The 27,498-nt window shown below is 48.0% G+C and overlaps 2 protein-coding genes across 5 annotated transcripts; one reads left to right on the forward strand and one right to left on the reverse strand.

Annotated features, from left to right (window-relative positions):
* Positions 1–1,686: 1,686 nt before the first annotated feature.
* OGG1 (8-oxoguanine DNA glycosylase) lies at positions 1,687–27,139 on the forward strand. 4 transcript variants are annotated; one of them, XM_042910582.1, is made up of 7 exons: positions 1,687–2,145; positions 2,623–2,870; positions 3,424–3,603; positions 5,047–5,228; positions 6,464–6,614; positions 6,755–6,804; positions 7,040–7,370. In XM_042910582.1, exons 1-7 carry the CDS (start codon positions 2,039–2,041, stop codon positions 7,076–7,078), a joined length of 957 nt encoding a protein of 318 aa, XP_042766516.1. In that variant the 5' UTR covers positions 1,687–2,038; the 3' UTR covers positions 7,079–7,370. The 4 variants fall into 4 exon arrangements, 3 of the variants coding, with proteins under 3 accessions (XP_042766516.1, XP_042766507.1, XP_042766529.1); XM_042910573.1 differs by having other exon boundaries at positions 7,062–7,370; XR_006195268.1 differs by lacking the exons at positions 5,047–5,228; positions 6,464–6,614; positions 6,755–6,804; positions 7,040–7,370 and adding exons at positions 15,830–16,017; positions 16,467–16,557; positions 26,518–27,139.
* Positions 7,372–18,416, reverse strand: CAMK1 (calcium/calmodulin dependent protein kinase I). The gene is made up of 12 exons (XM_042910541.1): positions 18,283–18,416; positions 16,097–16,211; positions 14,203–14,334; positions 12,387–12,461; positions 12,163–12,301; positions 11,194–11,320; positions 11,024–11,099; positions 10,238–10,350; positions 9,610–9,688; positions 9,427–9,514; positions 7,703–7,820; positions 7,372–7,599 (listed from the first exon to the last, which is right to left on the reverse strand). Exons 2-12 carry the CDS (start codon positions 16,177–16,179, stop codon positions 7,517–7,519), a joined length of 1,113 nt encoding a protein of 370 aa, XP_042766475.1. The 5' UTR covers positions 16,180–16,211; positions 18,283–18,416; the 3' UTR covers positions 7,372–7,516.
* Positions 27,140–27,498: the final 359 nt, after the last annotated feature.

Genomic DNA, 27,498 nt, shown 5'->3' on the forward strand with positions numbered 1-27,498 from the left:
TAGTCTGTTTGGAATTCTTGGGTTCTTGCCTTCTGCCAGGGCAAAAAGATAAAAAGTGAGGTTGTCCCTCAGGGATGGTAAACAATTGGGCTCAAGAGGTTGCTGGTTGCTGTGCATGCTGCATTTGTAAGACGACAGCCAGGATAATATGATAGCTCCCATTTCCCAGGCACTCACTGGGTGGCAAGCCTTTTTCTAAGCACTTTTAGATACACAATTTTATGTAATCCTTGCAAAAACTATAGGGAAAGTTAATAAGGTGGTTATCTCCACAAAGATACTGAGGCTTAGAAAAATTAAGTAACTTGCCTAAGTTCCCACAACTAGGAAGGCGCAGAGCTAGGATTTGAACTCCGGTCTCTGTCTACAAAGCTGGCTCTTTAACCAGTATTCAGAACTAACTGCTAGAAGAAGTCTACGGCTCCTTCATGAATTTCAGAGGCTTCAAGTCCTTTGCCAGTAGGTTAGTCCCAAGTGCTTCAGAGTCCCCATAGCTGTGACCTTCCCGTTTAACTGGGGACCTAGCAGGTATGTAGAGGATTGCTCTGCATTCATTCCCAACCTTGGCGTCTCCTTTACCGATGATTCATTCAGTTACTGCAGGAATGCTTTCCAAGTATGGGACACCTGTGGGCTGGCACACCTAGAGAGGATTCAGCCACAGGAGGTAGTTGCCCAGGGCCTTGCAGCTTCGGAGTGGAACAGACAAAAATAGCATTTGTCTGATAATAACCATGCACGTGATGCTCCTCCCTACTAGGTACTGCGGGTGGGTCACAAATCTTGCCCTTAAGGAATTTGCGGTCTACTCACTGAACCACAGTAACTTCAGATCACAGCGCTATGAGGTGAAAAGTGGCCCAGATAAAGTTCATGTCTCCTAGGTCCTTGCTTACTGTCTTCCTCCAGAAGGGAAGAAATTACATAACACATCTTTCTTGGGCCCAGGCAGCCCGCCCTGGAAACTGGAAGAGGCAGACGGGCTGCCTCGCGCCCACAAGCCCCAGTGGGCACAGGGTGTGAGATGATGGAGCACTGTTTAAGGAATGCCCTGCGACTGAAGGGAGCAGCTGGGTAGCGCGGGGCGCGGCAGTCGGAGGACGAAGGTCTCTGACGGAGTGAACTCTGAAGAGACCTGACTGGAGTCGAGGCTTGGCGAGGCCTTGGAGGGGAGCGGCTTAGCGGGCGAGCGCGAAGACTCAATCCTCAGGCGGCGGACGCTGTGGAGACGTCTCGGCCGCTCGGAGGGGCCCGAGCTGTGTTCGGGTCCAATTCTCAGTCAGGAGGGCGAGTATCTGACTGGAGAGGCTCGGTGGAGAAAGGCTCTCTGAGGGTGGTGGGGGACAGGATTTGGCTCTGCGGGCGAGCAAGCCATGAGGAACCCCAGGGTTCCGAGGAGATCTGGCAGTGCGGATTGGGGCCTGAGGGCGCATTCTGCGACCGGTCGGCGGCGGGCGGGGATCGGACACCCTTGCGTGCCCAGTGCAGACAACCCCAAAGGCAAGGCCAAGAGCGGGCAGCGAGCCCAGCGCGCGCCAACCGCTGCGGCCCCTCGGAGAGACCCGCCCATCCGCCGTCACACCCTATTCTCATTGGTGCCTATTCTGCTCGGATTGGCTACCTCCGGATCCAATAAGCCAGGCTTGAATCCTACTTCCGGTGAGAGCGAAGTCGGCTCCCTGGAGAAGCCGGAAGAGTGCGTTTGCGCGCGCTTGCCGAAGTCGCGGCAGCTCTGAGCGCAGTGGTGCGCGCCGGGAGGCGTGGCCGGGAGAGCATTCATAACGGGAAAGGTCAGGAGGGTTGGTGCCCTGGTGGACTGTAAGGGGCGGGGCCTGCAGGGAGTGGAGGAATTAAATGAAATTGGGCGGGCCTTCAATAAACTTTTAGAGGCTAGGGCTTAGTGGGCAAGGCCTTAAAGAGTGCTGACTGTGTGGTCAAGGTCTTTTGGCGATGAGTGGAGCTGGTACTGAGTGGGCGGGGCCATTATGGGGCGGAGCCTGGCGTGGAATTGTTAGCTGGGTCCTTTTTGCTCTGGAGCATGAGACATCGTACTCTAGCCTCTTTCCCGGCCCTGTGGGCCTCCATCCCCTGTCCACGCTCGGAACTGCGCCTGGACCTGGTTCTGGCTTCCGGACAGTCCTTCCGGTGAGTGACCCTGATTCTTGGCCCCTCAACACTGCAGTTCTGGAATGTAAAGGAATTTTGGGGGTGATGGAAGAAACCTCAGGGTGCAGAAGAGGAAGCAGACGCGGGTGGTGAGCTTGTTTACCTCCTTTCTAAGGGGGAGGTAAAAAGCCAGTGCAATGCGGGTGCCTGGGCGCTGCGCTGACAGCGTGGAGCCTGCTTGGGATTCTCTTTCCCCCCGTCTCTCTGCCCCTTGCCCGCGTAAGTGCAAGCGCGCGCGCACACACACACACACACACACACACACACACTCGCTCTCAAAATAAATAAACTTTAACAAAAGAAACCAAAAAAGGGCCAGTGCCTTGTTGTGAGAATCAAACGACTTTGCATTTCCTAAGTCAGTGTTGTGTATGGAGCTGTTGTAGGATGGGAGGGCCCTAAAGGGTGCAAGAAGGAAAACTGAGTACCAGAGTTGCTGTGTGCCTGGGGGCTCAGGTGGAGGGAGCAAAACCCTGCGTACTGGACTGGCGTGCTGGGGAACCAAGTATGGACACTGACCCAGACTGAGGAGCAGATCTACTGTACTGTGTACCGAGGGGACAAGGGTTGGGTTGGCAGGCCCACACCAGAAGAGCTAAAGACTGTGCACCAGTACTTCCAGCTGGATGTCAGCCTGGCTCAACTATATCACCACTGGAGTTCCGTGGACCCCCACTTTCAAGAGGTGGCTCACAAATTCCAAGGTGAGTACAAGGATTGGGACAGGGGTTGGAGTTCTTGTAATTTGGTTAAATTATGCAGTTTCACCATCTGTAAAATGGGGATTATAATCCACTTCATAAGATTTTATGAGGATTAAAGGAGCTAATACGTGTAAAGTTTTGCTTAGAATAGTGCCTGATATATAGTAATTATTATTACTATTATTGTTTTGCTGATTACCATAGTGTGGTGACAGGATATTGAGCCACATCCTGGCTGTGTGACCTGGGACAGGTGACCTCATTCATTCTATAAATATTTACAGAGCATCTGCTATGTGAACAAAACAGACACAAATCCCCATGGACACAAATCCCCACGCTCGTTGTGTTTACACTGTGGCTTCTTTATCCCTGGAATGTAAAGATAACCCCGACCTATGAGGAATGAGCGCTCTGGTGTTGTTTTCTCTATCAACGCTTTCCCTCATTCCCCTAGATCCTCCTAGATCTTCAGTGCCTAGGATCTGAGGGTGGGAAGAGGCCACTCCTGACACCAGGTCTGTATCCTACCGCCTACCTTTCTGGTCTCCAGGTGTTCGACTTCTGCAACAGGACCCCGTCGAGTGCCTTTTCTCCTTCATCTGTTCCTCCAACAACAACATTGCTCGCATAACCGGCATGGTAGAACGCCTCTGCCAGGCTTTCGGACCTCGGCTCATCCAGCTGGATGATGTCACCTACCATGGCTTCCCCAACCTGCAGGCCCTGGCTGGTGAGTAGGTGGGTCCCTGCGCTCAGACCCTCCAATAGCTTTCAGGGTCTGTTCGGTTCTCCCCTGGTCCCCATCTCCCATCTCAAAGCTTCCTGCCTTCCCAAACACCCTCCTCATCCAGAACCATCTTGCCTGGTCTGATCAGCCCTGCTTCATCCTCCCTGTCTGTCCTTGAAACGTCAGCACCTCACTAGCCTGTGCTTTTTACCCCATAGGTTCACTGCTTCATAAAAAATTTAAAAAACACATAGTATACAGTAGTATGGGGTTAAGACCACTCTTCTGGAGAATACCTACATCTGAATTCTTCTGGCATTTGACATCTACCTATATGACCTGGAGCACATTATTTAATCACTCTGTGTTTCAGTTTCTTCATCTGTGGAATGGGAGAATAATGGCACTTACCTATCAGAGTTGCCACAAGGGTTAAGAAATACACATACTGCACATAGTGCAGTATTTGACATACAGGAAGTATGCAGAAAATTAAAGTTGCTAACTCTACAGTGAACCCAACAATTTTGCATCCAAGAACATATATGTTCTTTATACCAGCCTTGTGAGGGAAGTATTTTACAGAAGCAAGTATATCAGTTGGTAGATGTGAGAATAAAGCTAGAAGAAGTGCTTAGGGACTGCATAGCAAGGAGACAGGATACCTAGAGAAAAGAGAATGTTTTTGGTGCTTAGAAACCCAGTATTGGGGGGAAAAAAAGAAACCCAGTCTTGGGTCTCAGCTCCCAGCTTAGTAGTCATAAGACCAAAAGAATTCATTTACCTATTGAAGCTTCTCTTATTTGTAGGATGGGAATAACAGTTTCTATCCAGAAGGGTTTGAGTGGTGAGTAAAGCAGTCGTGAGGCAGGGTGCTCTAATAGGCTTAAGAGCACACGCATTGGTTTCCCAGACCTGGGTACAAGATCCCATCTCCACCATGTCCTTTTTTGAACAAGTTATTAACCTCTTCTAAGTTCTTATTTTCTCCATCTGTAAAATTGGGAAAATAGCCATACTGTTGTCCGGGTCCTTGAGAAAAGCATAATGTACCTAAAGTACTTTGCCCATGCATAATACCCAGCACTTGATAATAGAAGCTGTTATATTGTTATTATGACCATTATTTTAGATCGTGGGTGTAAATGCACTTTGGAAAGGATAACTGGGGAGTTCCTCCAGGGCAGCAAGTCCTTCTTAGTCCCTGCTCCAGTGACCAACACTGGGTAGTAAGTGCTCAGAAAATATTTGCAGAGGAGCAAACTCAGGCTTTAACCCTTTCTTTTGAATATGCAAGTGTCCTGGGGTCTCACAGAGGGTGATGAGGTGGGAGAGAGGTGCTTAGGGAAAGCATTCCTGTAGGGGGTAGAGGCCTCACACACTAGCCTGAAGACAGGAAAGATTTGAGGATCCCTGACCCCTGCTTTCTTCCCCATTCACCCACAGGGCCAGAGGTAGAAGCTCAGCTCAGGAAGCTGGGCCTGGGGTATCGTGCCCGCTACGTGAATGCCAGTGCCCGAGCCATCCTAGAAGAACAGGGCGGGTTGCCCTGGCTGCAGCAACTGCACAAGGCCCCCTACGAGGAGGCCCACAAGGCCCTCTGCACCTTGCCTGGGGTGGGCACCAAGGTAATGTCCCAGGGGCACAGGAGCTACCCTCACCATTCACGCAGAGAGTAGCAGAGAAGGAGACAAGGCAGGCCTGAGAGCTGGGTACATGCTTGGCTTCTGGAGGCAGGGCAAAAAGGAGAAAGGATACAAGCAGATGTTTTATTAGAGAAAATGCAAAGTGCAGAAAGAGTATAAAGGATATTGTCCCAGGGCACCTGGCTGGCTCAGTCAGAAGAGCATGCAACTCTTGATCTGAGGGTCATGAGTTCAAGACCCACATTGGGTATAGAGATTACTTTTTAAAATAAATAAATAAATAGACTTTAAAAAAAAATGACATTGTCCCTTGAGTGCATTTTTTAGAAAGGCCATTTGTTCTGATGCACATATACACTGCTCTATGTATGCAGAATTTTCCAGAAGGAATCATTGGAAGCTTAAGAGTGGTTACATTTGGGAAGACAAATCAGAAGATGTTTCTCCTTTTCATGTTTTTATCTTGAAATTTTACGTACTTATAAATCTTTTTGTTTAATATCAACAAGGTTAGCTAGCAGTAAGATGATTGGGAATTTGGCATTTATTTTCTTCTTCATACTTCTCTATAGTTTAAAAAATAGAGTTTTGTTTAAAAAACTTTTTTTTTTTTAAGTTTTTTTAAAGAACCTCAACCTAACATTAAATCTTGGTTATGCCTCTTCCTAGCCATGTAACCTTGGCCAAGTCACTTCATCTTTCGGAATCTCACTTTTTTGTCTGCAGAATAGATGTAGTAACTGCCTTCTTCCCAGGTTATGATGAGGAACTGGCCTACATAGATGTTTACACAGTGGCACTCTCATCATACCTATTTTAAAAAAATTCTTTTAATGTTTACTTATTTTTGAGAGAGAGAGAGAGACAGACAGACAGACAGAGCATCAGCTGGGAAGGGGCAGAGAGAGAGGGAGACACAGAATCCGAAGCAGGCTCCAGGTTCCGAACTGTCAGCACAGAGCCCAATATGGGTTTCAGACTCATGAACTGTGAGATCATGACCTGAGACAAGTAGGACTCTCAACCAACTGAGCCATCCAGGCACCCCTCATCATATCTATTTTTAAAATTATTAAAAGAGAGTGTGTATTGATTGAAAGTATAAAATAATAGTAACCTCAGAGTGGAGGAGGAAGCAGCCAACTTTGGGACTAGAAAGAGGATGCTGGTTGGATCCTGCCATTCCTCCTCTGTGGCTCACTCTTTGTCTCTCAAAGGTAGCTGACTGCATCTGCTTGATGGCCCTAGACAAGCCCCAGGCCGTGCCCGTGGATATCCACATGTGGCAGATTGCCCAGCGTGACTACAGCTGGCACCCCACCATGTCCCAGGCCAAGGGTCCAAGCCCCCAGGCTAACAAGGAACTGGGTAAGGAGAGAGTGGGATGCTGGGGCTAGCAGCGGGCTGAGGTGGTAGAAACTTTTCATACCTCTCTGTAAAATCCCACTCCTGTGGATAGGGAATAAGTAGGAAGGCCAATTAATTTCACCTTTTCACTTCTGGCATAGGAAACTTTTTCCGGAGCCTGTGGGGACCTTATGCTGGCTGGGCCCAAGCAGTAAGTGTTCTGAGGCTCCCTCTCCTCCTCCAGCCCAGACCCCATAAGACTCCTCCCCCCGTCCTGACCCAGTAGACCCTTCCACCACCACCATTTCAGGTGACCCTACTGGACTCTACCCACCCCAGTCCTGACTCTAGTGGATGTTCCTCGCCCTGGCCCTGCTGCCTGTATACCTCTCCACACTGCCACTGGCCCCATCAGTCCTGACCCCGTGTACCCTGACCCCATGCAGTGTCCTTCCCCACTGTCCCCAGGTGCTGTTCAGTGCTGACCTGCGCCAACTCCACCGAGCTCAGGAGCCACCAGCAAAGCGCAGGAGATCTACAGGCCTTGAAGGCTAGGTGGGGGGCACTGGACAAAGGGATACCCCAAATACCTTTCCTCACCTCTCTTCCCCATCCAGTGTCATGTTGGGAAGAGGGCTTCTTGCAGCTACCTCAGGGGCCAGGTACCCTTACATTAAGTAGTTTGCACAACATTGTGGGGTGGAGGTTATCTGGTGAGACAGAGCTACTATGTTTTTATCTCTTCCCTTTATTACAAGAAAGAAGAATAAAATAGAAACATTTGTATGGAAAATGCAGTGGAGGAGTGATAGGGAAAGGGGTGGGAAGGCAGTGGGGCTGGGTAACTCCAATTCAGGGAGGGAAGGGGAGCAGGCTGCCCCAACCCCTCCCACACAAAGGATCTGGACCCTGGATCTGGGGCCCTAGAGCTGGGGGGGCAGAGTAGGGGACATTTCTGAGCCCGGCTCCACACAGCCATCTCGACAGCAGCAGCCAGACGCCGGCCCTACATGGGGAGAGAGAACAAGATTGGTCGTAGGAGCAGACCCTCCACTCCAGCCTGTATGTCTCTTCCCACCCATGCCCTTCCACAGAGCACTGGTCCTCACCCCCAGCTGCTGGTGTCAGCAGCTCCCCATGGCTCGCCGTTGGTCCCTGTCCCTCCTGGCTGGTGCCCAGCTGTAGCTTTCTCATATGCCGCACCACAGCCGTGGCATTGAAGGCTTGCTGTGGGGAGAAGGGGAAAAAGGGACTTTTGAGAGCTGGAGATCATGGGACAGGGTCTGGCAGTGAGATTCATGGGGTGGTTTTGTCATTTTCATTCAGGTGTTATTGGTTGATCCCCTAAAACTCCCTGAAACCTCTACAAGGCTTTATTAAATTACATTCAGCCACATTATATATTTACACAGATAATGCATATATATATATATATATATATATATATATATATATATATATATATATATGTAATGTGTATACATGAACAAGTATATACAACCCTTTATGTATAAATTCATATTCACATCATAGCAAGCACTTAAAATAGCAGTATGTGTCAGGCACTGTTCTAAGCACTTTATTTGGCAATTCATTTAATCTTCACAAAGGTCTTTGAGGTGGATACTATTAGCGTCACCATTGCCAGAGGAGAAAACTGAGGCACAGACAGGTTAAATAACTTACCCCGGTATGTGTATCATTCTCTATTCAACATATCTACGAAGGTGTCCCACACATCCTTCATATTCACCATGTCCAAAACCATAGTCATCCACCCCAAGACAGTTGTGTGCCCCTGGGATCCCCATCTCAGTAACAGTACCACCATTCACCTTTTCCCCAACCAGAATCTTGGGCCAGCCTTTGACATCTCATCTCTCTGCCAACATCTCTTCTACCATCACTTCTTGTCAATTCTACCTCCTAAAGGACTCCTGAGCCATCCACTGTTCTCTGGTCCAAGCCCTCACTGTCTCCTGCCCACATCTCTGCCACAGCCTTCTAAGGGGTCTCCCAGCCTTGACTCCATACCTCTCTCTGCATCCTGAGAGCCCTTTCCAGAGGGCAGGTTACTGCTAAAAATCCTGGGTCTCCTCAGTGTCCTCAGGACCAAGTTAGTTCTCCACTGTGGCACTCAAGGCCTCTACTTCCATCTCCAGTCTGGGCTCTTGCCCCACAGCTCCTCCATTCCATCCAGACTTACTACTTGCACTTCCCTGAATGGACACACTCACTCTCTTGCCCCTGGACTTCTGCATACTGGTCCTCTCTGCCTCAGACATTGTTCTGTTGTACCTGGCTAATTCCTACTCAGCTGTCAGGTCTGACAGGTCTATCAGGCCATCAAATGCCCATATGTCCCTTCCAGGACCCCATAGGTTGGAGTAGATGTCTCTTTAAGAATTATAGTGTTCCAGGGTGGTGCAGTTGGTTAAGCATCCAGTTCTTGATTTCGGCTCAGGTCAAGATCTCATGGCTCATGGGATCTTGCCCCGAATCAGTCTCCACACTGAGCATGGAGGCTGCTTGGGATTCTCTCTCCTCCCTCTCTCTGCCCTTCTCCCACTCGCAGTCTAAATAAATAAATAAACAAACAAACAAACAGTAAAGAAGAATTATACTGTTCTTGGCAGTCAGGGACTCACTGGGATAGAATGTCAGGGAGTGTTGAATGAATGAATGAATGAATGAATGAATGAATGAAGTTCTTGTAAGTGTCCCTGAGCAGTTACTGTGACATGGTGCTAGGTGCTGTGTGAGCTGAGGCCTGGAGAGAGGTGGGGAGGACGTCTGGGGAGGCTGGGACCCAGGACTAGGGACATGGGCTCACCTTCCACTTGCTCTTGGCAAAGTTCTTCTTGATCTGTTCGCTCACCGACTGGTGAATATTCTTATCTAGAGCCGTATCTCCTGCAATCCTAGGATGGGGTGTGTGGAGGGTTGTCTATGAAGGCAAAGACAGGTTTGGGGGCCCCAGACCCCACCCCAGCCTGCAGCTTATTGGAGCTCTCACCACGGGTGCTGCAAGGCCTGCTCACAGGTGAACCTCTTTTCTGGATCCTTCTCCATCAAGTGCCGGATGAAGTCTTTGGCTGAATCCCCAAGAAAACAGCAAAGAGAAATAGCATGATGGTACCTGCGGATACCCCCAACACAAAACCCACCCCCTTGGGTCTGGCCTGGCATCCAAGCAAGACAAGAGGCCAGATCTGTATATGTACCGCCCGACCCCACCTGTACTCTTAGTCTCTAAGCTCCCCCCACCCACCCCAGCCTTCCAGTTCTCTCCTTTTTCCCTTAAGAAAAACTTGTTCTTAAAAAAGATTCTGCTCAGTATATTCACAATGATGTGTAAGTGACCAATAATGGCTTCACAGTTTTGCCTCCTGGTAAGAGGTACAAAAGAACATATGAAAACTTCTATGGTGGTATTTCAGGCATAATGAAGTCATTGGGTGTGGTATTTTCAAAAATACTAGTTTTGAAGACTGAATGAATGCCTACAAGTTTCTCAGCCTGGGGCCAGGCAGAGGGAAGCACCTGGGGTGCTTGGTGTCTGGTCTCGAAGACAGCTCTTAGTTTGGGGCTGGGGAGTCTGACCAGAGGTAGGGCCCAGGGGAAGATGGCAAAGGATCAAATACCGGAGTCAGAGATGTCGTCCCAGTAAGGAGAGTCAAATTCGTACTCGGCCTTCAAAATCTGTTCAAAGAGTTTGGCATCATTCTCGTCATAGAAGGGGGGATAACCGCAGAGCCTGGGCAGGGAGAAACTCCTCCTCATTTCCACTTTCAGTGTACCCATTGGCTCCAATATGGAGCTTTGAGGTAGTCTCAAGAGTCAGGCAACACCCACAGGAAGCAGTTCCCCCTTTTACAAAGGGGAAATCTGCCCCTCTGTGCCTTGTTCACTCCTGTCTAGCTACACTGGCCTGTTTCTTAATTTGCTACCGTCTTTCCTTCCTCAGGGCCTTGCATTTGCTGTTCCCTCTGCCCCCACACCTCAAATGTCTTCCCCCACACCTCAAATGTCTGTCTCCCTCACTTCATCCAGGAGATAGCCTAAGAAATGCCTTTTTTCCTGACCTCCTTACCTAAAATGGCATCCATCCCCATCTCCCTAACCCTGCTTGATTTTTCTTCATAGTATTTTACTACCTGACATTTTATAGATTTACTTGTTTATTGTCTGTCTACTGTACTAGAATTTTTGCTCTCTCAGGGCAGGCACTTTGTTTTCTTCTCTTTTAAATCCCCAGTACTTAGCACAGTGCCAGAAACATAGTATGTGTTGAATGAAATAATATTAGTCATTAATAGGTAGGTATACACTTGGATGGCAGGAAGAAATAGCAGAGAGGAGAAAGAGGGCAAAGTAGGGGAGAGGAGAATGCTAGAGCCACATGCCCCAATGGCCAAGACCCTACTCACAGAATGTAGGCAATGACCCCAATGGACCAGCAATCCACTGCCTTGCTGTAGGGTTTCTGGGCCAGGACCTCAGGAGCTATGGAAGAAAGGAGACATGGTGGTGACAGATCTCTGCCCTGCAGCTTCTGATTTCTCCCCTATCCATGGCCCCCGCCCAGGGTGCTCCATACCCACATATCCTGGGGTCCCGCAAGCTGTGGAGAGCACACTGCCAGGGTCCTCCATCTTGGAGAGGCCAAAGTCAGAAATCATGATCTTGGAGTCTTCATCCAGGCTGTAGTACAGCAGATTCTCTGGCTTGGAAGGTGGAGGGGAAGGAAGAGGTAGAGATGGCCAGAGGCTGGCAGAACCTTCTGCTTCTCCAAGCACCACCTCAAAGACATCACCCCAAAAGCCACTGTGGCTTCACAGCTGCCATCTTGGTTGCAGGCACAAGAAACTCAAGGAAATTCTCAAGGAAGTTAAAAGTAAAAGACAAGGGCCAGAAAAGACAAGGGACTTGGGAATGTGAGTGGGAGTTTTCCATAAGCCAGATTTGTATTGTGAGGCCCTAAAGAATTTTCAAGCACCTACTTTGTGCCAGATCTTGTGCTAGTGCTTGATTTCATCCTTACCACATCCCTATCAGGCCAGTCTGCCTAATCCCACTTTACAGGTCAGAAAACTGATGCCTTGAGAGGCAAAGGGACTTGCCTGAGAACCTACAGTTAGGGAGTAGCAGGGACAGAATTCAAGTCCAGATCTGTCTCACCCCAGCGCTCTTCTAGACTGGAGGAGATGTACTACAAAATGTGAACCCCATCATAGTCTCTGAGGTGTAGGGTTTCACAGGGGCTTCTGGCTTCCTTTTTTATGTTTTGCTGTCCCATCCAAGTTTTCTACAAAGAGCAAAGTGGGACTTTTATTATCAAAAAAAGACCAAGGCACTATTTGGATAAAATAGCAGCACCATTCACCTGGGTGTCCATTTGAGCGTCCAAACCGGAATGGGAGGAGGCAGTTTAGGGTTTACAGGGTGCATTTTGCAGATGGGAAGCCGAGGCTCGGGGATGGGGTAAGAGTTGCCCCAGATCACACAGTGAGGGGTATGTGGAGGCCGCACTCGGCACCCCAGCTCACCACACACCCTTGCACCCCACCTTGAGATCTCGGTGTACGATGCCCAGGTCGTGCAGGTACTTGACGGCGTCCAGCACCTGGAAGATGAGGCGGCTGGCATCCCGCTCCGTGTAGAAGCCTTTCTCCACAATGCGGTCAAACAGTTCTCCACCGGACACCCTGCAGCCGAGGACAGGGCAGTCTGGCCAGAGAAGCTAGGGGGGGGCGGCGGGGAGAGATGTGAGCAAGGGGTGAGGCCACTCACAGCTGCATGATGAGGTAGAGGTGGCCCCCACTCTCATAGATGTCATCCAGGGCTACAATGTTGGGGTGCTTGATCCTGAAAGGAGAAATGAGGTGGTTCAGAGCTGAGGATAGCTCAGCTACTTTCCTACACTCACCTTGAAGAACCACCACTGTAGACCTAGGCAGGACAAACCAGGGTTCTGGGTCCCAAAAGGAAAAGCTGATTCACCATGATTTATTATGATGTAATGGAAGGTAGGAGAGCACAGAGAGATAAACACTGGGCTCTGGCATCAGACACACCTCGGTCTAACCTGCCTCCACTATGTGCTATTTGGGGACAAATCTTTTTACCTCACAGCACTGATCAATATATGATTTTAACATGTTTCTGGGTGCCTGGGTGGTTCAGTCGGTTAAGCAAGTGATTCTTTGTTTTTATTTATTTTGAGAGAGAGAGAGAGAGAGAGTGTGGGGGAGGGGGCAGAAAGAGAGGGAGAGAGAGGAGAGAAAGAATTCCATGCAGGCTCTGTGCTGACAGCATAGACTCACACTCGTGAACCATGAGATCATGACCTGAGCTGAGATCAAGAGTCAGAAGCTTGGAGTGGCTCAGTTGGTCAAGCGTCCAACTTCGGCTCAGAGCCTGGAGCCTGCTTCAGGTTCTGTATCTCCCTCTCTCTCTGCCCCTCCCCTGCTCATACTCTGTCTCTCTCTGTCTCTCAAAAATAAATAAACGTTTAAAAAAAAAAAAGTCAGAAGCTTAACTGACTGAGCCACCTAGGCACCCCAAGCATCTGACTCTTGATCTCAGCTCAGGCCTTGGTCTCAGGGTTTTGAGTTCAAGCCCCACATTGGGCTCCACACTGGGCATGGAGCCTACCTTAAAAATAATAATAATAATTATTATTAATTAATTAAAAAATAAAATAAAAAGTGTCTGTGTTTATAAGTTTATCAGCCTCCCCCACCAGAATGCCAGCTCCAGGAGACCAGGGGCTTTATGTTACCGTTGTTCCTCCCACACCGGGTGTAGGGTAAGTGCTCACTTATTCATTGAATATTAAGCCTGTTTCCTTATCTATAATATGAAGCCAGTGACAGTACTTCCCTCAAAGAGTTGGAGTGAGGATCACGTGAGAAAATGCAGGTAAGAATCTTGGCACAACGTCTGGCACACAGTGAATGCTCAATAAATGAACCGATGATGGTGACTGAGCTTGACAGGGGCCATGGCTCTGCCACAAAGTTGCTCTGTGACCTTGGGCAAATCCCTTACCCTCTCTGGACCTCAGGCCCCCTCCCACACCCAATAGTGGAAATGACCAGTTAATCCCTGACCAGGGTGGTTGGAAAACTCAGGCGAGAGGATAGAAGTGAAGGTTCTCCATAAGCTTTCCAGTGAGGGCAGCAGGTTACACACAAGTATAAGCAAATTATAGACAGTTGGCTATTGATTTAGTCAGGGGGCTGTGAGACAGGTATTTTTGAACTTCCTGAGTGGCTTTAATATGTACGGGGAATTGAGGTAGGTCTTCAGTAACACCAGTTGAGATGTGATGGTCCAAGCTACGTTCAAGGATTGACTTTTAGATCTGAATGAACAAGTTAAGCCACTATAAACAAGCAGTGGCATTAGCTGTTGCAGCAGACACCTGAAATAAAGGGACCTTTAAAGTGCTCCACAATCCTACCAAGTGGAGATTATTACCCCATTTTATAAATGAGCAATTTGAGGCTCACAGGTTAAATGATTTGCCCAAAGCAGAGGTAGGAAGAGAATAGGAGGAGTCAAGGCAGGGTCAACCCACACAGAGACAGTGTGGCCCACGCACTTGTGCAGGACAGCGATCTCGTTCTCCATGCTGCCCTCCTTGCCCTCCAGAGCCTTCTTGGCGATGCATTTGATGGCCACCAGCTTGTGAGTTCTTTTATCTTCTGCCAGGATTACCTCTGAGAAGGCCCCCCTGCAAAGAAAGGGGATTCATGAGGTGAGGAACTGAACCTTAGCTTCCCTTCAGCCCTTCTTTCATACCCCTATGGGTATCATGACCACCTGTGGACCATGAAGATGAGATGAGCCTCCCTACATCACTCTTCCAACCCCTGGTCCCTGAGGTGGTCACGTGACCCACGGCTGGCCAATCAGAATAGTCTATCCTTGGCTACAGTAATTGGGTCACATGATGCAAGCCAGGTTACTGGCACTTTGAGAATAAGGTGCTCTTTTTCCTTCCAAGCTGATAAGATGCAACCCTGGAGCTTTTGGTGGTTATCTTTGCCACCACTTGAGGAGGGCCTGCTTGAGAATGAAGGCAACACAAATGAAATCAGAGCTAAGAAATTTCCTGGTGACAAAGATAATTTCCTGATAACATCATGTGAGCCCCTGGATCCAGCCATGCCTGAAGTTTATGCCCTGGGCATTTTGATTCATGCAAAATTGATTCATTTCTTTTTCTGCTACAATTTCAGTCATGGTTTACTTAACACCTTTTATAAATTTGAAGAACCATCAGCATCACCTGGGGACTTTAGAAGTGCAGAATCTCAGGCCTTAACCTCAGACTTACTAAATCAGAATCTGCATTTTTAACAAGATCCTCAGATGATCTGTATGCTCACTGATTGTTGAGAAGCAATATTTTACAAGTTAGTTAGAAAGAACAAACTCATGTACTAAAGTTCACTGATTGATGAAGGAAGATTTCCTAGCATCTTCTTTCTAGGACTATTTGTGTTGCCTGGGATAAGAAATCTAAGTCAAAGAAAAGCATCTCTTATGGCAAAATCTCAATCATCAGAATAACTAGTGACTGTGATAGCCTCATTGCTGGTTTCTAGTCATGTCCCTCTCCAATTTACCCTCCATGCTTTGTTTGGCCAGAGTGACTATCCTGAATTGCAAACCCATCAAAATATCTTAAATGTCTTCCTATGGTCCATGAGATAAAGTCCAGCCCCCATAGCTTGGCTTTCAAGGTCTTACATGACCTGTTCTCTCTTCTCAGAGAGAAGCATCTTCCACTCTTCCCCTAGCCTCTGATTACAACTCTATCATTCTTCACCTCTTTCCACACATAACGTGCTTCTCAGCCTTTGCTTAGGCTTCCTTCTGGCTGGAATGCCCTTCTCCCTCTCTGATAAGTGCACTTCTACTCATCCTTCAGTCCCTAGCTCTAGGCAGTAGCTATCACTCTGAGCTCTACAAAGTCCTCATTCCTGACTTTAACAGGAACACATCATATACCCTGTTGTCATTTTCCCTGGGTGTACTTCCATCACATATTTAGGATCAACTTGAGGGGAAAAGATCAGGTTTGAGTTATTTCTGGATTCCCACCACTGAGAACAGAGCCATGCCCAGCTTCATTTCCTAAACCTAGGCCAAAATCCCCAGCTCTTGGCCAAACATTGGAAAGACTGGCTCCTTCATTCTCCCCTACTTTGTTCTCTTCACAGGAACCCAGAGCTGCAGCCAAGAGCAGCCTCTGTTCCACCCACTGTCAGCCAGAAGTGAAAAGATGAGCCAGACTGGGCCATGGCAAGGCCGCTGCAGGGCCTGGACTATAGCAAACAGGAAGCAGTGATAAACTGACCAGAGGAAGTACCACCCTGGATGCAGTCTCCCCAGCCAGCCAGGCCCAAGAGTAAGGACCTTACCAACCCCACACCCCGGCTCACAGACAGCCTCCCCCTCCACCCCCGCTTGCCTGCCCTGAGACTCACGTTCCCAGAACATCACGGAAGTCGTAAATGTCCCTAATGTCCTCCACCTGCTTCCAGCTGGGGCCGTCCACTGCCCCCGGCATGGCCCACTGCCCCCTGGCCACAGCCAGGGCTCCTGAGAAGGGAAATGAAGGGAAAAGACTCAGTAGGGCCCAGCCTTCTATGTTGGGACTTAGGAAATTGAGGCCCCATTCAGTCATTCAGCCTGCATGTATTCATTCCTTGATTCATTCATTTGACAAAGTTATTCAGCAAACTCACTCACTCACTAGTCTTTTGTTCACCCAACAAATCCTCATGCCTAAAGGAAAATCCTTCAAGGTGGCAGCAGAATTCTTTTTTCAACAAAGTCATTTGTTCATTTATTCAGCTCCAGGTTTCTCCTTCTCCAAATCAAAACACTCAGGAGGATGCTGACCTCCAGGAGAACAGCAGAGAAGACCCCAGAGCAGCTTGTACAAGTAAGTGCACAGCCCTGGAGGGTTCCCCCTGTCTCCAGAACCAGGAATGTCCCAGCCCCACCCTGGGAATTGCTGGGGTGTCTCCTCTCCTTCCTCTTTCTTCTTCCACCCAGTCTCTCGGAAATCAGGTTTCCGGCAGCCTGGGCTTCCAGCAATATCTCAGCCACGTTTTTAAATAGCTCCTTCTGCACTGTTACCACGGCAACAGCAGCCACAGCTGGAGCTCCCCAGGCCACCTATTATACCCCCTCTCCCTCCTGGCTCCCTGTTTGGGTCCCAGAAGCCTGAGAAATGGTCCTACCCAGTCTGTCCCCTCCTGGCTTCTTCTGACCCTGCTCCAGCCTGTACCTTTCTTCAGAGACCTCTGTCAGCAGGGAGTTCTCTCCCCATTTATCAGATGGAGAATAGGGAGACTGAGGTTGGAGACAGATATGGACTGGGTCCAAAGTTGCCCAAATGATGACTGGCTGGGGCCCAGTTAAGCTTGCTGAGTGCCAAGGACTTTGACAGGGCCACTCTCAGCTTGTCCTTCCAATATGCAGCCAGACTGGAGCCCATTCAGACCCAGTATGCTGTGTGACCTCAAGGAGGGCACTTCCTGTTTCCCCTGTGGGAGAATGAAAGGAAGGTGTCCTGACTAGAGTCCCTGGTGTGAGACCCCACTCCTTGGATAGGACCTTGTTTCCAGGGGGTCCTAGCCACCCATCCCAGGAGCAGAAACTTCTAGGAAAGGAGATATGATGGTAGGCTCTAGAAACACAGTTTTAAAGCCCACTTGGAGGCCTGGCAAATACAACCCTTCTAGTTCCACACATATCTCTGCACCTGGACACACCACACCAAGCTCCACCCACAATACCTGCCCCCAGATTCAGTACATTCCATCCCCAGATACCCCAACACCTGATCATACATGTGTACCCAGGCATCAGCACACATGTCCAAAGATACACTCCCCCAGACATCCTCACATCCCAACATCCCTCCCACAGATCCCTCTTACACCCCAAAAACACACATCTGCACACACTTAGACCACATCTCTCTCTCTCTCTCTCTCTCTCTCTCTCTCTCTCTCTCTCACACACACACACACACACACACACATATTCCTCACCTATGTACCAGACATCCCAGATACACTCATACCCTTCATCCTGTTTCTATACACCTTAAAAGCTCCTATGTTCCAAACTGAACCCCAACTCCTTACATACCTAACTTCAAACATCCTCAATACACATATAGCCTCCACTCTTACCACCCTTGAGCCAGATGCTAGCATGCACCACACCTGGACACACATCTGCAACAAAAACACTGATTCCCAGATATCCCCACCCATAAGGATACCCTTACACTGTAGCTCCGTATCTGATGCACACGCTTGTGCTAAGACATTAGCACACCCCAACACGGCCCCACATATTTATAGCTCCAATGCCCAGTCCTTCCACATTCAGACCCATCTGAACGCAGACGCACCCACACGCACACCCTTCCCACCTTCCGACATTACCCACTCAGTTCCCCACCGGCCGCCTGGCACCTGCGGGGCCTGGGGGCAGAGGTAGGAGAGAAAGGCCCTGCCCTGCCCTGCCCATCCAGAGTCTAGCTCCCTTAGGCACCTATCCCATCCCTGGGTGAGAGGATCCAGCGGCTGGTGGGTCCAGCCGCCCCTCCTCGGAGCCCAGGAGCACAGGCGGGTTGGCCCCCGGGCTGTACCTGCGGCTGCCCCGCCGCGGGGCTGGCTGGAAGGCCCGAAGTGGCTGCAGCTGAGCTCTGGCTGCCGGCTGCTGTCTGCCGCCGCTCCGCGCCTGGCCCGCCCGCCCGCTCGCTCGCTCCCTCGCTGAGGCTCGGCTCGGGCTCTGCTGGCTCCCTCCGCCCGCCTGCGGCTCTGATGTCAGTGGAGGAGGAGCCTGCGGCGGAGGGACGAGGGACTGGGAGGCACCGCTGCGCTCCCGGGCTGGGGAAGGGGCGCGGCGGTTGGAGGGGAAGCCCCTAGTTCAGGTCAGCTCCTCTTCTGGACTTTTCCCTCCCTTCCTCTCCGTAGGGCCCCCATTTCACGGAGGGGACAACTGAGGTCCAGAGAGATGAAGGGTTCAAAATCAGCAGTTGGTCAGGGCAAAATTAAATTCGAATCCAGGTCTGTGTGATGCCAGAGTCTGGCCAGTTCCACCCTGTCGCCTTGTGGAGTTTCAGACTAGTCCTGGAAGCTCCCTTGGGAATCTTGGGTTCTGTCTCCCCTTTCCTCTCACCGTCCCCTTTCCCCCAGTGCCCAGAAGGGAATCAGGCCCTCAAAAGGGCTCAGGAGACTGACGCGGGTTGGGGGGTGGGGGGGGGGGGGTGATGGCGTAGAGAAAGGGGAAAGCAAGAGTAAACAGTGAACAGAATAGAGACAGTCGTAGGGTGGGGTCCCCAGTTGACAGGCAGAAAAACAGACCCGAAGTCCCTTCCCTCGGGAGGCTGAGCTGAAGTTCCAGTCCCCTGCACCTGCCCCTCAAAATAGGTGTGGTGCCCTGAGGGCCTGGGACTGGGAGGGGGAAGGGAGGAGAGGGAGTTAAATCAGGATCCCAGAGGAAGCGAGCCAGAGACCAAAGCGCCACGTGACTGGCTGGGTTCCTGGGGTTGATGGCTAGGCGCCAGGTTTGGAGTGGGGGGTGGAGCACAAACTGCTCCTGGGACGTCGGCAGGGGGCCAAGGGACCTGACCAAGGTCCTCTTGCACAAGGCTTTCCTTGGGAAGAAATTTGGTGCAGGGTGAGGGAGGGAGCAACTCAAAGGAAGTGTGGGTGGGGCTGGACTGGGGCCAGTCAGAGGAGGCACATGCTTCGACCCCCACTCTTCCTCCATCACCTCCCACAGCCCCAAACTTGTGCATTTTCCAGCAGGACTTGGGGAGAGGACAATTCTGACCCCAACTCAATTTCAGCTGGCTTTTACTTCTCTTTTCCCTGGGACTAGATCAGGGGTGGTTGATGTATTATGCCCATTTTTGCCCATTTTACAGATGAGAGAGGATGATGGCTGAGGTTCCTAGAAAGGCTTTAAAGACTGATTTATCTGGGGGTGCCTGGGTGTCTCAGTCCATTAAGTGTCTGACTCTTGATTTCTGCTCAGGTCATGATCTCAAGGTTCATGGGATCAATCAATCCCCAATCAGTTGGGATTCTTTCTCTCCCTCTCTCTCTATGCCCCTCTGCCTCTCTCTCTCTCTCTCTCTCTCTTATCTGAGTCACATTTCACCTCTCTGAGCCTCAATTTTTCCATCTGGAATATGGGAATATGTGACCAACTGAGAATTCTATGAGATAATAAATGTGAAATGCTTGGAATACCATAGGGGTTCAGATATGAGAGCTAGACTTAGTGTAAACTGAGGCTCAGAGAAGGGACCTGATTGTCCAGGGGCAGGAGACACAGGTCAGTTTCCCTGTCCTGAATCTCAGTATCTCAGACTTCCTAGTTCATGGGGAAACATATCTCCTACCCAGGGCTGAGGCCCTACTCTCCCCTAGACCACCAGTACACCCATTGATCTAGAATTATTTCACTACAAATTCCTGTTTATCTCATTGACAACATTTCTGAGGTGATAAGGTGGCCTCTGTCCTTTCGAGGACTTGTACACCTTTTATGCTCTGTTTTACACGTTGCCTGCTTTTGAGCATGTCTGAGGGCACTTACACTTTACTTTTTTAACAAATACATTCTCTGTCTTTTTAAAAAAAATTTCTACTAAGTAAATAATTACATAAGATACTAAAAACACACAAAGACCATCCTTGTCACTGATCAGATTCTTTCACTTGCTAAGTAGCAGAATCCTAACCTAAGCCAGCTTCACCAAAGAGGGACCTGTGGCTCACAATAGCTGACTGCAAGATTGAGGGAAAAACAACATGGATCAGGGTCTTGGAGACTGGAACTGGAGACACAGGGCTCATAGCATTTGCTTTCTTTTTTTTTTTTTTTTTTTTTTTTTTTAACGTTTATTTTTGAGACAGAGAGAGACAGAGAGAGACAGAGCATGAACGGGGGAGGGTCAGAGAGAGAGGGAGACACAGAATCTGATATGGGCTCCAGGCTCTGAGCTGTCAGCATAGAGCCTGACGCAGGGCTCGAACTCACAGACCGTGTGATCATGACCTGAGCCGAAGTCGCCGAAGTCGGACGCTTAACCGGCTGAGCCACGCAGGCGCCCCAGCATTTGCTTTCTTGTATCTCTCCTTGTCTCAATTTCTCTGCACGTTGGCTTCCCTTCCTCTGCAGAGCTCTGCCTGGCAGGAAATGTGGTGTGAGGTAGCCTCAGCTTTCCAATGCAACCCATCAGGAAAGCTTGACCCAGTTTTCATATATCAGTCTCAGGGAAGGACTCTGATTATTTTCTGCTAGAGTAACATGCCTACCCCTTGGCCCCAGACAAACTATTGCCAGGGAAATGAAGTACTGTATTGGGTAAATGTACTGTCATGGGCAGCCACACCAGAGTCAAGGGGTGAAGAGGCGTGTCTTGCCAAAAGGAAATAAAGATGCTGGGCAGGCATGAATAACACATCTATCCCAGCCCTGCTCCCATCAATCAGAAATAACTAGTATTAGTATTTTTTGGTACCTATTCCTCCAGACTTTGGGATGCATGTATTTACATACACATTTCCTCCTACAGTCCCAACCCCCAATGAGCATATTTCATGGTACTAAAACAAAAAGTCAAGGACAGTCAAATAGATGAAGGAAAAAAGGAAAAAATCCTCTTCTCTCCTTTGTTATTAAAAAAAGATGACCAAACAGCTCAGACACGTCCATCAATTCTCGCACACAGAAAATAAGCCATTGGAGGGGTGAAAGGTTTTCTAAGATTAGAGAGAATGGAAGAATTCCTATGGAAAAGATGGACAAAGTTATGTGCAAAACAGAAAAACATTCTTTTTTTTTTTAAAGAGTGTTTTCTTTTTTTTAATGTTTATTTACTTATTTTGAGAGAGAGAGTGAACACAAGCATGTGAGCGGGGAAAGGGAAGAGAGAGAATCCCAAGCAGTCTCCGTGCATCAGCACAGAACCAAATGTGGGGCTCTGTCCACGAACTGTGAGATCATAATCTGAGCCGAAATCAAGAGCCAGAGGCTTAACCAACCGAGTTACACAGGAGCCCCCCCAAAAAACATTCTTTAACTTCTATTGCTGGAAACAAACAAACAAAACCTTACCCTACTCCAAAATCATACCCAGCATTAAAAGGCAAACTTCAGACTGAGGAAATGTTTTATAGACAATGGGTTAATATTTTCTATTATGTGAAGAACACTGAACATTGATAACAAACAGACCCAATAACTGGTCAGTGGAGACAGATAAAACACAATAAACATAGGACGTTTTCTACCTCACAAGTAATCAAAGCAGTGCAAACTAAAAGGCCATTAATAGCCTTTCAGTTCTGAAGTTTAAAAAACTAGTGACACTGAAATTGTCAGTGTGAGCAATGGATACTTCTGTATTTCTGGTGGGAAAATGACTTGCTAAAATCTTTCGGAAAGCCGTTTGGCAATATGCATCAAAGGCTTCAGTAACGTCCAGGCCTTTTGACCCAGGCATTTCTCTTCTGGGAATTAATTTCAGGGAAATAGTCCTAAATTAGGACAAAGCTATATGCTCCAAGATACTTGAAGAAATATTTTCCAACAGCAAAATTTAGAAGAAATCACCAAGAAGGGAACAGTTAAAAAACATAAGGTATGCCTATGGGATGTAATATTTCACAGTTCTTAAATTGATGGTAATGCAACCTACTTAATAAAAGGACAGAGGCACCTGGCTGGCTTGGTCAGCAGAGAGTGCACCTCTTGATCTTACGGTTGTGAGTTCAACCCCTACGTTGGGCATGGAGCCTACTTAAAAAAATAAAATAAAAGGATGAAAATGCTTGTAATGTTAAACAGGTATGCAGTTTGGGAACTTCAGTGTAAAATGCAAAATGTATGTTATTCATAGCAGAATGGAGAGGAACATCATAAATGTTAACAATGGTCAAAAAATCATCTGATTTTGTTTCTTTTACTTCTCTCTACATGTCTATATTCTCTAAACTTTGTTGAGTAATATTAACTTTATTTTTTTTAAGTTTATTTATTTTGAGGGGGGGAGGGGCAGAGAGAGAGAGTGAGAGAGAGAATCTCAAGCAGGCTCCATACTGCCAGTGTGGGGGCTCAAACTCATAAACTGTGAGATAATGACCCGAAATCAAAAGTCAGACACTCAACCGACTGAGACACCCAGGCGCCCTGAGTAATATTAACTTTATAATTAAAAAGTCACTTTTTAAAAAAAGTATGCCAGGAGACGGTTGGTATGTACCAACTTGGTGGTCAAATTTTAAAATTTTATTTAAAAAATAACAAACAGGTGCCTGGGTGGCTCCGTCAGTTAAGTGTCCGACTCTTGATTTTGGCTCAGGTCATGATCTCATGGTTTGTGGGATTGAGTCCCATGTAGGGGTCTGCACTGTCAGTGCAGAGCCTGTTTGGGATTCTCTTTCTCCCTCTCTCTCTGTCCCTCCCCCATGTGCACGCCCTCTCTTTCAAAAATAAATAAATAAAAATTTTAAGAAAAGATAAAAAATAACAAAGAAATAGAGAAGATTTAAATGTCACATCCATCAACATTTTTCTCTCCTACTATTGAAACAGTGATGGCACATTAATAAAAGTTTGGGGTCAGACAGACCAGAGTTCAAACTCTGTAACCCTTACCAGCTGTGGGACCTTGAACAAATCATTTCATGGCTCTGAGCCTCAGTTTCTTCATCTATAACATGGCATAATCATACTGATAAGCATACCTACTTTGTAGGGTTATTTTGAGAATGAGACAGAAAGTGACTTTCAGCCACTAGGCTAGTTCCCTCATTGTCACTTGGATCCCCAGTATGTACCTGGTGCATAATAGGTGTAAGAAATGAGACAGAAAGAGAGTTTTTTTTCCTCCTTTTATAGCTATCAACTGCCCTGGGACAGCTGCTTTTAATATTATTTTTCCTTCCGTCCTTTAAGCCCCACATGTTCCATTCAGGCTCCAAATTTGGGATTTCCTTTCTGCCCTCATGGTGCCCATCCCTATTTTCTCATGCAGTCAGGAGCAGCCCATCTCAGCAGGCTCAGAGGTCCCTCTAATGTTTACCAGATCTGACTGCTTTGTCTTGGTTAACACAGGCATATTCTGGGACAATGATTCTTGTGCTTTTCTTTGATAATCAACCTATAATTTTTTAAGTTTACTTATTTATCTTGAGAGAGAGTTGGGGGGAGGGACAGAGAGAGAGAGGGAGAGAGAACGAGAATCCCAAACAGGCTCTGCACCACCAGTGCAGATCCTGATTTGGGGTTCAAACTCACAAACCGAAAGATCATGACCTAAGCCAAAGTTGGATGCTTAACCAACTGAGCTACCCAGGTACCCCTCAATGTATAATTTTGTGTGTGGTGGTGCTGGCAGGTCCAGAGAGGGACACTTAGAATAGGGCCCTAGAGTCTACAAAACTGGCTTACAAAACTGGTTCCCCACCAGCTATCTGATCTGGCTCTTCCCCTTTCTGTTTCCTAGTTTTCTTATCTGTAAAACAGGGTAATGGTCTTACCTGCTCTGATGTAGAATCATTGAGAAGAGCAAATACGAGAAGTCACATATCTTGCAGAAGTATCCTCCCAGAGCTGTCTTGTAACAATATGGCCTGAGCTTTCATCAAAGGTTGTGATAAGAAATCACCATGTGAAACTCAATCTCCATTGTTGTCAGATTTATAGAGAATATTATCAGTATATGACTCCAGTGGAGAAGTTTCCTCAGCATGAGAAATTATTGGATTTTTCTGTCAGGAAAATTGGAAGATGCCCTTTCCTCTGATATCAAAGGAAGAGACTGATTCATCTTATTGCCGTTTTTGTCTTGGCTGCCAGGAAGCTTAGAGCTAAATCTGATGCTTAATGACAGCAGTTCCATTAAAACTGATGGGCTTAATTTTATATTTGTATTTCATGAAACTCATTGTACACATCCTCAATCATAAGTTTTCTCAAATTCTTTTGAGAAGAAGGAAGGAAGGAAGGAAGGAAGGAAGGAAGGAAGGAAAGAAGAAAAAAGAAAGCAAGGAGGGGTGCCTGGGTGGCTCAGCAGGTTAAGCGTCGACTCTTGGTTTCTGCTCAGGTCATGATCTCATGGTTCATGGGTTTGAGACCTATGTCAGGCTCTTCACTGACAGTGAGGGGCCTGCTTGGGGTTCTCTCACTCCATCTCTCTGCCCCTCCCCCATTCATGCACATGCACGCTCTGTCTCTGTCTCTCTCAAAATACACAGACTTTAAAAAGAAAGGGAGAAAAAAAGGGAAGGAGTCAGGTATAGTTTTTTTTTTCAGAGAGAGAGAGAGAGTGTGTGTGTGTGTGTGTGTGTGTGTGTGTGTGCACACGCGCGCGCGTGCACAGGGCGCACCACTTGTGCAAGGAGGGGGAAGGGCAGAGGGAGAGGAAACAAAAGAATCTTAAGCAGGCTCCACACCCAGCGAGGAACTCAACCCAGGGCTAGACACAGGACTTGATCTCATGACCCTGAGAGCTGAAATCAAGAGATAGATGTTTAACCAACTGATCCACCGAGGTGCCCCAAGGTATACTTTGAAAAGCATACTTGGCTCACTGTAGCAGCTAAAATATAAGTTTGATTTCTCTAATAGACACGGAGAATAGTTGTGACTTAAATAAAATGGAAGGGTATAGCGATCTGGCCATAAGTAGTCATACCAGGCTGGTATGACTCAAGGTAGGAGGGATCCTGGCTTCTTCTTATCTTGCTGCTCCAGAGTTCCCATGGTGTTGTCTTTGACCACATGTTTCAAGATGGCTTGCCACCAAGTCTCATCCCAGCCAGGGACAAATGGGAACATGGGGGGCACATGCCTTGGGACTCATGACCTCATAGTTACACACGTCTCTTCCATTCACATCCTATTGGCCAAAATTTAAATCACATGATCATATCTAACTTCAAGAGAAGCTGGGATATTTAGTCTTTGAGGTGCTATGTTCCACTAAAAATCAGGAATCCTATTAACTATAGAATAGATTTTGAAGGATATCTACCAGCTTCTGTGGCATCCACCATCTCGGATGTATTTTTTGCACATGATTACACTCCAGCCTGCCCTAATTTCACTCTCACCCCCTCTAATCAGTCGGGCTTCCATGCTGCTCTCAAAGTGCTTTCCAATTCGGAGTGCTATTATGGCACTCCCCTGCTCACACACCAACCCTGAATCCCTAGTACCTAGAAAAGTCATTCTCAAACTTTAACATGCATCAGGAATCACCTGGAGAGTATGTTAAAACAGAGATGTCTGAAGCCCCCTGGCAGAGCTTCTGATTCAGTGGGTCTAGGTCCTGAGAATTTGCATCTTTAGTTAAGTTCCCAGGTGATGCTGATGCTGCTGGCTCAAGGACCACACTTTTGTTTTTTTAAAGATTTCATTTATAAGTAATCTGTACCCCCAATGTGGGGCTCGAACTCACAACCCCTAGAGCAAGAGTCGCATGCTTTACCGACTGACCCAGCTAGGTGCCCCCAGGACCACACTTTGAGAACCACTGAACTTGAGACTAAATCCCATGCCCCTTAACCTGCTATTCACAGCCAGCCTGTTCTCAACCTACTTTCCAGCTTCATTTCTTATCCTTCCCTTCCCCCTCCACACACCCAAGGCTCCAGTCACAGTGCAGTTCTCACCTCTAAGCAGGCCAGCTGTTCACACCTTTGTGCCTTGCTGTTCCTTTTGTCTGCAATGTCTTCTGCCTGGCAACTTCCTTTCCACATCCTCTCTGAATCCTTTCCTGACCCTCTAAACTGTTGTTAAGTCATTCTGTGCCCTAGGTCCCTGCAGACTTTGTACATTCTTCTATTATGGTTCTTCACAGAGCTCTCAGCCATGGCAACAAGGTCACTGAGTGAGGAAACAGGAGTATGAATGAGGAAAGGGAGGCAAGCAGATGGAGTGAATGAACAAAGGAGGTGAGTGAAAAGAAGAAATGATGAGTTAATACATGAACAGGTGAGTTATGGTCCATTTGTGTTTGGTTGTCTCCATTAAGTCCTGAGCTCTGGAGCAGAAAGGGAAATTACTCCCTGACCACATTAGTACAAAGTTACAGCCGTCACTTACTTCTTAGCAAGATTTAACTGGGACCCAGTATCCATCAAGCCAATCCCCCAGAGTGTTCAGGAGCTGGCAGGGGCTGGGGACTCACACTGGGTCATTTCCTGACATCAGGGCTTAACCTCCATTCAATCCTCCCTATTCTCATGCACGCTGGTGTTTCCAAAAGTCAGTTATAAGACATTTGGGACTGTGGAGAAACAATGATGGTGGATGCCTTTCAGGGCCAAGATACAAAAGGCTTTTTCACCAGACAAGTGATAAGGTGTCAGGGTTGTTTCAAATTAAAATAGTAGGTTTGAGGTGCTAGAGGTTCCCCCCCGCCATGGGGAACCCAGCTTCCTCCAACACCCATAAAGGAAGTCTCCTTTGGCTCCAGCAGACACGGATGTGGCCATTAGAAGGGACTCCCTGGCCCACTGTGGTTGTCAACTCAGCGATGGTGCTGAGCATTTCCTGCACCACAGCTGTATAGTTTCAGAAGGCATTGCACCTCTTTGAGCTTCACTGTCCTCCTCTGCAGGGTGGAAATAGTTCTATTCACCTTGTAGGTGTGTGGTGAGCATCAAAACATGCCAGTAGAGGGCCCAGTGCAGCACTAGGCAGATAGTAGGTGTGCGACAGAGAATAGTGTTCTCGCAACTGACCCTTCAAAGTCTTTTCCCTCATGAACCAGGCCCAGTCAGAATTCTGGGGTTCTTCCTCCTATTTATAATACCTGTCTTCCTCTCTCACAATTTTA

Source organism: Panthera leo, chromosome A2, assembly GCF_018350215.1.
Source record: "Panthera leo isolate Ple1 chromosome A2, P.leo_Ple1_pat1.1, whole genome shotgun sequence".
Taxonomy (NCBI): domain Eukaryota; kingdom Metazoa; phylum Chordata; class Mammalia; order Carnivora; family Felidae; genus Panthera; species Panthera leo.

What these genes read in the sequence shown, in the direction of transcription:
- CAMK1 (XM_042910541.1), bottom strand. Translation starts at nt 16,179, where the DNA reads ATGCCGGGGGCAGTGGACGGCCCCAGCTGGAAGCAGGTGGAGGACATT. An exon ending in TTCCGTGATGTTCTGGGAAC is followed by an intron (nt 14,335 to 16,096) that starts GTGAGTCTCAGG and finishes CTTTCTTTGCAG; the next exon opens with GGGGGCCTTCTCAGAGGTAA. An exon ending in GCTGACACCAGCAGCTGGGG is followed by an intron (nt 7,600 to 7,702) that starts GTGAGGACCAGT and finishes CTCCCCATGTAG; the next exon opens with GGCCGGCGTCTGGCTGCTGC.
- OGG1 (XM_042910573.1), top strand. Translation starts at nt 2,039, where the DNA reads ATGAGACATCGTACTCTAGCCTCTTTCCCGGCCCTGTGGGCCTCCATC. An exon ending in CAACCTGCAGGCCCTGGCTG is followed by an intron (nt 3,604 to 5,046) that starts GTGAGTAGGTGG and finishes ATTCACCCACAG; the next exon opens with GGCCAGAGGTAGAAGCTCAG. An exon ending in TGCCTGGGGTGGGCACCAAG is followed by an intron (nt 5,229 to 6,463) that starts GTAATGTCCCAG and finishes TGTCTCTCAAAG; the next exon opens with GTAGCTGACTGCATCTGCTT.